The sequence below is a fragment of the Monodelphis domestica genome, chromosome 2 (assembly GCF_027887165.1).
Source record: "Monodelphis domestica isolate mMonDom1 chromosome 2, mMonDom1.pri, whole genome shotgun sequence".
NCBI lineage: Eukaryota > Metazoa > Chordata > Mammalia > Didelphimorphia > Didelphidae > Monodelphis > Monodelphis domestica.
Window position 1 is genome coordinate 497,681,046 of NC_077228.1, and position 10,646 is coordinate 497,691,691.

General features: G+C 41.1%; 1 protein-coding gene across 1 annotated transcript; it reads right to left on the bottom strand.

Annotated features, from left to right (window-relative positions):
• Nucleotides 1–2,908: 2,908 nt before the first annotated feature.
• RPTN (repetin) lies at nucleotides 2,909–7,441 on the bottom strand. Its single transcript, XM_001372203.4, has 2 exons — nucleotides 7,287–7,441; nucleotides 2,909–5,968 (listed from the first exon to the last, which is right to left on the bottom strand). Exons 1-2 carry the CDS (start codon nucleotides 7,422–7,424, stop codon nucleotides 3,344–3,346), a joined length of 2,763 nt encoding a protein of 920 aa, XP_001372240.2. The 5' UTR covers nucleotides 7,425–7,441; the 3' UTR covers nucleotides 2,909–3,343.
• Nucleotides 7,442–10,646: the final 3,205 nt, after the last annotated feature.

Sequence of the window (10,646 nt, forward strand, 5' to 3'; positions counted from 1 at the left end):
TTGCCTGGAAAGTGAATAAAAAGCACAATCATGTTATTTATATTGTTCTTTGATTATAAAAAATTGCTGGCTCCATGTAGCAAGATGTTTCCTTGAAAGCTATGTTCCAAAATCAAAATAGACAATGCCTGCACATACAAAAAAATCACTTTAATAGCAGTGTCCTTTTTTAGTCATATGCTGGACCTTTCTCCTCCCTTTCTAAGCCAAATAAGTTCAGGCACTCATTTGGTTTTGTATGTGGGGAAACTGAGGCTCAGATATAGATAGCAGAGTTGGAACTAGAACTCAGAGCCCCCAATTGTTTAGTAGGAGAACTGATATGGCATGGGAATGGGGCCAGCTTTCTAAAGCAATGATGGTAGAATTAGATGGTAGAATTAACTTCTATTAAAAAAAATTTTTTTAGAATCTACTATGATCAAGTCTCTTAAAATTTGGAATTTGGCAGAACAAAGGTGGAATTTAATGATTCCCAAAGTCCAGACTAGACCTTTTATGCTCCAATCAGTCTTTGATGTTAAGATCATGTAAAATTCCTCAGTAAATATGACTACAGAGATATCTGTACTCAATGATTATTCATGAGAATTAAGGCTCTGGACATAGAGCATGGATCAAGTGTGCCAGACCACTATTTTATATCCTATGAGTGAGACATAAATGTTTGCTGAAGCTATTTCACCACTGTCATGGAAGATGTCTTGCTTGATGTCCAAATGGAAAAGTGGTTCCTTATAGAAAGTCATAGCCTCCAGGTGTTCTTCTTTGTGGGTGTTATATTTACTGCATCATACCTCAGAATATTAATGGGTTTCTTCAATGACATCAATGATTATGCAAAAATATCTGACAATGCATATAGGAAAAATTAAATGGATGGAAAGATGCTCTGCTGAAATTGTGATATCTGTTGGTTGGCAAATTCCTTGAATTAGTATAAAAATATAGACATTTGGGACAGACATTAGACATGGAGTGTAAGTTGGGCTCAAAACTGGATAGTTACAAGAGAGCAGATTGGATTATCGTTAGCAAATTGCACAAAATTCTGTTATGCAGCCAATGTCAGGATCTGTCTTTGAAAGCAAATCTCCTCTTGGCAATGCTGAGGGGCTTTGCATGGTTGTGAATCTGGAACACTAACATCTCTAAGCAATCATAACTTCAGGTGGCCCAAAGAGCAATGAAGAGATTTATGGTGGATCCAAGTAGGTAGTAGGGATATTTCTTTTTTTTTTTTAAATATATTTTATTTGATCATTTCCAAGCATTATTCGTTAAAGATAATTTTCTTTTCCTCCCCCCCTCCCCCCATAGCCGACGCGTAAATCCACTGGGCATTACATGTTTTCTTGATTTGAACCCGTTGCTTTGTTGATAATATTTGCATTAGAGTGTTCATTTAGAATCCCTCCTCTGTCATGTCCCCTCAACTGCTGTATTCAGGCAGTTGCTTTTCCTCGGTGTTTCCACTCCCATAGTTTATCCTTTGCTTATGAATAGTGTTTTTTTCTCCTAGATCCCTGCAAATTGTTCAGTAGGGATATTTCTAATGATGGTCCACACTCAAGAAGTGGCATAAGGGATTTCAACCAAAGAAAGGCATGTTTGGAACCCTTTCCCCTCCACAACTGAGAGGACACTTGCAGTGGGTTTGGACCAGTAGACAACACTCAGGCTATGGAGCGAGGTAGATCCCCATATGGATTTACCAGTGAAAAAAAATACAGAAGTGAACTCCATACTCAATCCTACTGAATGTCTTACTGCTACTGAGGCCAGTCTTGCACCCAGTTACCTATAAAGCCTCCTTTACTAAATCTCCAGGTCCTGGTGGCTACTCTTTGAAATCTCATTCTATTTCCCATTTTGGACCCTCCGTTTTCTGTCCTTGTCTTCTTCAATTTGATTGGTCCTTTGGATAGTCCTCCCACTGGCATATTTTTGTACTACTATATCATCCCTAGAATTTGGTGAAGCCAAATATTCTTTGTCCCCTTTGTCTTGTTCTCAGTGAAGGATAGCCTTCAGATGACCCATGTTATGAGATCTGATGTCTATGGTGAAGGAACTATATAGCTAAACTTTATTCTGTTCCATTTAAATAAGCTGCCTCCCTTAGCCCGTGTATTTGTCCTCACCTGTATGTACCCCATCATGTATCTATCCAAAAGTGCCTTCCCCCCACCTCAATCCCAATTCCAAGGTATTCCAACAAACTTGTAAGGGAGCCATATCACCCCTCAGCTTCCTCATCTATAAAATAAGGGGATTGATCTCAAAGGACTCTTCTAATTCTTCTAGAAGGTCATCCTGAAGAAGAGAGTTGGGCATTTCTTGCTATTTGGTCCACATTTGTTCTGAGGGGTCAAGGAATGGTAAGGGCTTTTGGAAAACCAAGAAGGAGGAATTATTTGTTGGAAAGAATCCTTTGATGAAGATGGAGAAAAGAAGACAGAAGTCAAAGCTATTGCTCACCAATCATTTATTGTTAATTTCCATGCATTGTAAAAGATGAAACACAGATGCCTTTGAGGTAGGTATACTCTATAGGCCTGAAGAGTTGTAGATTTATTATTAAAGACTTCTATAATCTGTCTAAACATGCTTTCCTTCCACTAAGCTAATGCTGATCTTTTACAAATCCACAAACTAGAAACAAATTTGTAAACCCTTCTGTCTGTGGGGAGTGGGTGGGAGAGAATGAATGCCCACCCCAAACAAGCAAACAAAACTCGCCAGAGGTCCTTCCCTTAATAGGGGAAAAAGTGCCAGAAATATGTTGCTCATTTTGGAAATGCTCTCTCCTCTAATTTTTCCTAGTTGATTCTTGACTTTTTGGAATTCCTGATAAATTGAGACTATAGATGTAAAGCCATTGCCCATCAGCTCCAGATTTTCACCCCTCTTAAACTGTAATGAGTAAGTCAACTCAAACACAGATGTGAGAATGTGGTTTTGTATCTCTGTGCTTCATGGCAGAAGGATCTACCTCTTTATGGAAAATTAACAAGTCTAAGAAACCCGATTTTTGAAACTACTCCCAAGTTTTCAGAGTGCAATTCAGGAAAAAAAATTAACCCCTACAACTGATTCAAACTGGGATCTGATTATTTCACCCAATTAAAAACCCATATTTAACTCAACCAGGAATCTGTCATTTTTCATACTTCCCCTGGATATGCTTCCCCTCACCCCCAGCTAAAGCACTTTAAAAGTAGGTACTCATTCTTAAAAAGAGAATAGTTATATAGACTGAGTACAGAATAAGTCAGATACACTTAGAATCTCTTAAAGGGAAAATTATTTGAACTTAGTCTGGTTTTGATCTGATATCTTTTTAGTTGTGATGCCCCTGGGCTTTTTGCTCTTGTACATAATCATAGAGAGGGTTGGAAGCAACAGCTGAGTTAGTGGTATGTCTTCCATTAGATGCTCCTCCTCTCTGGTTTCCATGGTTCTGGGTTGGATAGGAACTTTGGTCACCAGACCTTCTCTGAGAACCTTGTATCTGATGACGGACGTGGTGAGACTCATGTGTGCTGGATCCTCTTGTCTGAGGATGGTTCTGCTGGTTTCCTTGGTATCGCTGATTCTGGGATTTTTGTTGTCTCTGCCCTTCATGGGCTTCTCTGCTCTGGGTCTGACATGAACTCTCTTCTTCCCCGCGGGTTTGTCTGTCCTGCCTCTGATGACTTTGCTCATTGCTGCAGTCTTGATGATCTTGCCTGTCCCTGGTCTGATGATACTTCTCATTGTCTCGGGTTTGCCTGTTCTGTGTTTGATTATCCTGTGTCCAATGACTTTGCTCATTGCCACAAGACTGCCTATTTTGTCTCTGGGAAGAGGTTCCCTGCTCCTCATGACCCTGTCTATCCCTAGTCTGGTGACTCTGTTCCTCTTTGTGTGTTTGCTGGTCATATCTTTGATAACTTTTCTTTTCTTCACACCCTCGTCTGTCTTGTGCCTGCCCTCCAGTCTGTTCAGTACCATCCTTTTGCCATTCTCTCCCTTTGTGGCAGAGGGTTCTCTCCTGCTGGGACTGTGAATACACCTTATGTTGACGGCTCTCAGACTCCCTTTCTGGTTGCCATAGCCCTTGGTGAAAATGGCCCTGTCTATCCTCCCCAGATACATGGTCTTGATTTCTACTCAGATCCTGCTCTGCTTGTCCTCTTCTTCCACTATTTTGGAACTGACTATTTTGCCCCTGTACCTCAGAATATCCATAGCCAGTGTCCAAACCTTGTCTGTGTGTTTGACCATAGCTTGAATCTTGACCAAACCCTCCATACTGGCCATAGTGAGAGTCTAGTCCCTGTCTTCCTGACTGGCCATAGTGAGAGTCTAGTCCCTGTCTTCCTGACTGGCCATAGTGAGAGTCTAGACCCTGTCTTCCTGACTGGCCATAGTGAGAGTCTAGTCCCTGTCTTCCTGACTGGCCATAGTGAGAGTCTAGTCCCTGTCTCCCTGACTGGCCATAGTGAGAGTCTAGTCCCTGTCTCCCTGACTGGCCATAGTGAGAGTCTAGTCCCTGTCTCCCTGACTGGCCATAGTGAGAGTCTAGTCCCTGTCTCCCTGACTGGCCATAGTGAGAGTCTAGTCCCTGTCTCCCTGACTGGCCATAGTGAGAGTCTAGTCCCTGTCTCCCTGACTGGCCATAGTGAGAGTCTAGTCCCTGTCTCCCTGACTGGCCATAGTGAGAGTCTAGTCCCTGTCTCCCTGACTGGCCATAGTGAGAGTCTAGTCCCTCTCTCCCTGATTGACCATAGCTTGATTCTTGTCCAAAATCCCCAGACTGGCCATAGTGAGAGTCCAGTCCTTGACTTCCTGACTGACCATAATGAGAATCTAGTCCTTGCCTCCCTGATTGGCCACATTGAGTGCCTAGTTCTTGTCCCCTTGACTGGCCATAGTGGGAGTCTAGTCCTTGCCTTCCTGACTGGCCACAATGAGAATCTAGTCCTTGTCTGTCTGTCTGACCACAACTTGATTCCTGTTCGGATCTCTCGGACTGACCATAGCCAGAATCCAGGTCTTGTCTCCCTGACTGACCACAGCCATACTCTTGTCCTTGCCTACCTGAATGGCTATTACCAGTGTTTAGTCTTTGTCTATCTGTCTGACCACAATTTGATTCTTGTCCCAGCCTTTGAGACTGACCATAATGAGAACCATGATCTTGTCCCTCAGGTTTACTTCCACAAAAGCTTTGTCTCTTATTTAGACCTAAGCAAGAAACATAACTTTGTCTCTCAGACTGACCACAACCTGCTTCCTGCCCCCTCCTTTTAGACTGATCAGAGTGAATATCCTGTCCTGGTCTGCTTGAATTAGTATGGTGTGAGTCCTGTCCTAACCTTTTAGACTGACCACAGCGAGAGGTATTATCTTGTCTCTCGGACTGATCATGGTGAGAATGATGGTCTTGCCTCTCATCTTGGCCATGGTGAGAATGCTGGTCTTTTCCAGAATGGTCATGGTGACAGTGGTGGTCATGTCCCTCATGTTGACCATAGTGCGAGTCCTCATCTTGTCCCTCATACTGACCATAGTGAGAGTCCCTGTCTTGTCTTTCAGACTGACCATAGCGAGAGTCCCTGTCTTGTCTTTCAGACTGACCATAGCGAGAGTCCCTGTCTTGTCTTTCAGACTGACCATAGCGAGAGTCCCTGTCTTGTCTTTCAGATTGACCACGGTGGGAATCCTGCCTTTGTCCTCTATGCTTCTGTTTCTGTTGCTTGCCCATACCCTCCTCTGGAAGATGATGGTCCCGGGTTTTCTCTCTTCCTCGTTCTTGATGGGACCCAGTTTTGTCTCTACATAACTTTTTACTCTGAGTTAGATAACAGGCTTGAGCCAACTTAAATACTAACAACAGAAATTCGTTAAAATCAATATGTTCATCATGGTCCCGATCTAAGAGCTGTAAGATGGTATCAACTGTCTGAGGGTCATGTGGTCTCTGTGAGAAAATAAAACAAAGACCAAATTTTAATCAGTTGTCCTTTACTTCCTCAGCCTATACATTCCTGAATTGGTTCAAATCTTTTAGGAAAGGGAAGAAAATAAAAATGTATATAGCACTTACTATCTTATTATATGCCAGGCATTCATTATGTTAAGGTTTTTTAAAAAAATAAATATTGTCTCATAACCTTGTGAAATAGGTATTCTTATCATCCCCATTTGAGGAAACTGAGGCAAAAAGAGGTTTAATGCCTTGTTGAAAGTTACACAACTAATAAGTAGTTGAGGTCAAATTTGAACTCAGATCTTCATGAGCTCAGGCCCAGTGCTCTAAGCATTCTAGCACCACCTACTTGCCTCTTCTAAGGATTTGATCCCTTGCTAGTCTTGCACAGACAGTAGATAGGGTCATTAAAAACAAGCTCATTTCATAATATTTGAGTAATTTGACTGAGTAATAGATCTGGAGATGGAAGAGTCCTCTGAAGTCAACTAATCCATTTTATAGCAAAGGAAGCTGAGACCCAGGGAAGCTAAATAAGTTGCCAAAGGTCAAACAGATAATATATTCAGAGATGGGATTTGGACACAGATCTGCTGAAATTTCAGTCAGTGCTCTTTCCACTGTCCCATTCTGTCTTCTTCTACACCTTTTTTAACCTATACATTCCATCTTAGAATCAATACTAGGTATTGATAAGGTAAGGGCTAAGCAATGGGGGTTAAGTGACTTGCCCAGGGTCACACAACTAGGAAGTGGTTGAGGACAGATTTGAATCCAGAATTTCCTGTCTCCGGACAGGACTCTCTATCTACTGAGCTGCCCCTCCCACCTCAAAGTTATTTTATGACACCCATAGAAAAGAAAGAGCAAAAAGAAGCCTCTTGCCACAGTGTGGAAAGAATGCTGGATTTGGAGTTAGGGAACAGAATTCCAATCCTGATTCTATTAATTATGTGTATAATTGCAGATAATTCACTTAACCTTTTTGCTCAGTTTCTTCATCTATAAAATCAAGGTTTTGGACCAGATGACCTCCAAGGTCCCTTCCAGGTCTAAATCTGTGACATTTGATCACATAAAGCAAATCTCATTTTGTTAAAAAAAAAAAAAGTCCCCCTTAACTGGAGGTTTGATTCTCTTGAAGGCATCTGTGCATCAAAGGGAGATGGTGTTGCTGGGAGAAAACTGGGCAAATGCTCTGGGCACAGGCCAGGACTGACTGAAAAGACCATTTCTATTTTGTATTTCTATTTTGTATTTTCTATTTCTATTTTCCAGGATGCCAGGCTTCCTGGGAGTTCCATCTTACCCGAAGGATCTCCTGAAACTCTTTTAGGAGAAGTTGCTTCAGTTCTTTCTTGCCCAGGGATGTGCAGTCATCATTCTCCTTGGCGTATTCATGGAACACCTCGATCACAGTGAGGATGCTGTTCAGGAGTGGAGCCATTTTTGTGAATTCTGATGAACCTGGAAGCAGATATTGAGGGAGATGATATGAAGAAGGGATTGCCAGCATGCAGCTATTTCCTTTTGGAAAGAGGAAAAGCCAGGGATGTGATATAGCTGACATCCATGTATAAGTACAGAAGAGCTTATTAAGGGGGAGACAAACTGACAACTTGCCAGATGCAAGCCTCTGGAAATGGAAGTCATTATTATTGTTCTTATTGTTGCTGCTGCTGCTGTCATCACTGGAATCAAGTAGAAATTCCTTTGGCATTTAAATCCCTTAATAACCTGGTTCTTATTTATTTGGCCAGTTTTATTATATAGTACTCTCCTTCATAAATCTGTCACACTAGTCATTTTTGTTGTTTCTTATACCCAGTTACCTATCTCCAGTCTCCAAATCTTTGCATTGTCTGTTCCTCACGCCTGGCATGTTTTCCCTCCACACTACCACCTCTTAAACTCCCTTTGTTTTGCTGTTCAGTCATCTTAATCAAGTCTGATCCTTTGTGATCTTGTTTTGGGGTTTTCTTGGCAAAGATACCAGAGGGGTTTGCCATTACCTTCTCCAGCTCATTTTAGAGATTAGAAACTGAATTAAACAGAGTCAAATGACATATCCAGAGTCACATAGCTGTATTTGAACTCAAGAAAATGAATATTCCTGATTCTAGGTGGAGCATTCTACCCACTGCATCTGTTCAAGGCTCAGCTTTTCTATTTCTTCCAGGGGTTTTTCCTGCTTCCCTCCTACTGCTCATGCTTTCCTCTAAAATTATCTTATTCACTACCTTGGAAATGGATATCTTGCAGATTACTTTGTTAATATTTTTAGGTACAATTTGTATATGTTGTTCTTAACGGAATGCCATCTCGTAATGATTTGGTTTTCGTATCTCCCGTATATAGCACTGCACACAGCACACATTAGGCACTTGATAAAAGTTTGATGCTTGATTAAATATAATGATCAACACCAGTAATAGCAACAAATCCCATAGCCAAAAAAATAACCAAGGTGAAAACACAGATAAATTCAACTGTATTAAAAACAAAACCAAAAACAAACAAACCCATGTTCAAAAACATAGAACTAAAGTTAGGATTCTGGGACTTCTTGGGATCTAAACTTAAATTTCTTCCTGTTGGTAGAAGGCCCTAACCAGGGGTTGAACAGAGCAGGCCAACATAACTTTAATAACTCCATAGATATTTTTGAAAAGCAGATTGGATTTCCAAAAAACCTTAATAGTCATCTACCCAGAGTCATGGCAAAGCACAGGAGGCCTGGAATGAACTGAAGTGCTTTCCCCAAATTTAAGACAGTGAAATCAAAACATCTTCAGAGGTCCCTGGTCCAAAGGTTTGACCCTATGGAGCTCCCTCAGCCCATGTGTGTCCCATTGTCCACAAAGCAAAACGTTCTCTGATTCTGGGGTCCTGACTCATCCATCCATCAGTAGGACCAAGTCTACCAGAATGCCTAGAACCAATCCCCAATGTGAAGAAAATATTACTCTATAATCACTATAGAGACTGGTGATGTCTTCTACAATTCCTGAGAAAAGAAAGCAATTATGGCCACAATGAAAAGGAAACCTAAGGTTATCTAAGACTGCTCACCTACAGGGAACATCCTTAGACATTCAGCACAAAGAATCATAGGAAACAATTTGGAGCATGGCAGATGCCATCTTTTGCCTTGCTTACCTGTTTCACTGGGAACAAGTGGAAGGTGTACAAGCTGGTGGAGGACACCAGGGAACTGGGATTCTGGCGTATTTATAGTGGTTTTAATTGTCCTACTAGAGCATCTTGAAACGGAGACACCCACCTATTGGTAGAGCCTGATTCACTTCCAACCCAGCCCAGCTCCACCTCACTTGGCAAAGGATGGGATTTGTTTGCCTTCTCACTTGCTCATGAACCTGTTTGTCATTAGAATGGGTGACAATCCTGAAGTCCAAGAGTCCCAGCCCCATCTAATTAGGAGAGTTATGCGGTGGTTTTGTGAGTTGGGGGGGGGGTGTCCATGAAAAAGATCTCTGTATCTTTGAATGCAATGATTTAGCTTTAAGTTCTATTTAGCATACCCCAATGGCCAGGACCAAATGAAATTGGTAATATTATGGTCATGGAATGGGACTCAATGATAGTATATGTGAGGACAGCCTAAGGTTTCCATATAGCAAAGCTATGGAAGGCCTGTAGATTCCCAGCTTGCAAAGACTCTGGGGTAGCCATAGTACCACTAAAGTCAAACATGTAACCCATGCCTTACCTGATTTTTTAAACTCCTCCCTGCTGTACCTTGTAGAAATGGAATGTTCTTCCAAAAACCCACTGAAGTATGTATTCTTTGGGAACCTGGGTTAGATGGTTACATATTTACCTGCTGATTTATTAGCCTATAGAAAACTCTGTTTAGATTTGATGAGGTAAACTAAATCCTTTGTGCTGGTCTTGTAAATCAATGCCAACTTTTGTCTATGTGAAAAGCTTACCTAATCCCTTAGCCTGTATATATTTCTCTATAATATACTAGCTTTGATCAATAAATCTTGCCTCTGACTGCTTCCAGCTTCAGTGGCCCTTCTGACCCCCTAAAGTGTCTGTGTCATTCTCTTTTCCGCCTTTTGGCATTTGGCATTTGACCCGAAATGATTTTGTCAATCTGGCCCACACTAGACTTGACGAATATATATCGTATCAGAAGATTGCTTTGGGCAAATGTTTCAGCTCTGCTACTGGCTGATGGTGGTCTTATGAGGGAAAATGGCAGCTAGGTGGTACAGTGGATAGAGTACTAAGTCTATAGTCAAGAAGACTTGAGTTCAAATCTTGTCTCAGATATTTGCTAGTTATATGACCTTGGACAAATCATTTTACCTCCATTTGCTTCACTTTCCTCAACTCTAAAATGAGGGTAATAACAGTACCTATTGTGCAAGGTTTTAATAAAATGAGTTAAAATTTGTAAAGCACTTAGCACAATGCCTGGGATGTAGTAGATGTTATATAAATGCTAGCTATTATTATTAATAAAACTTAATAATATCACTAATCTCATGACCTTCCTTGAATTCTTATTTTATTAGAGCACTTTTAGATTTACAAAGTGTCTTATTACCTTCATTTGTTTCTCACGATCCTGGAATGTAAATACCCTAGGTTCTATTATCCTCATTTTACAGATGACAAAAATGAAGCTTAGTCACAA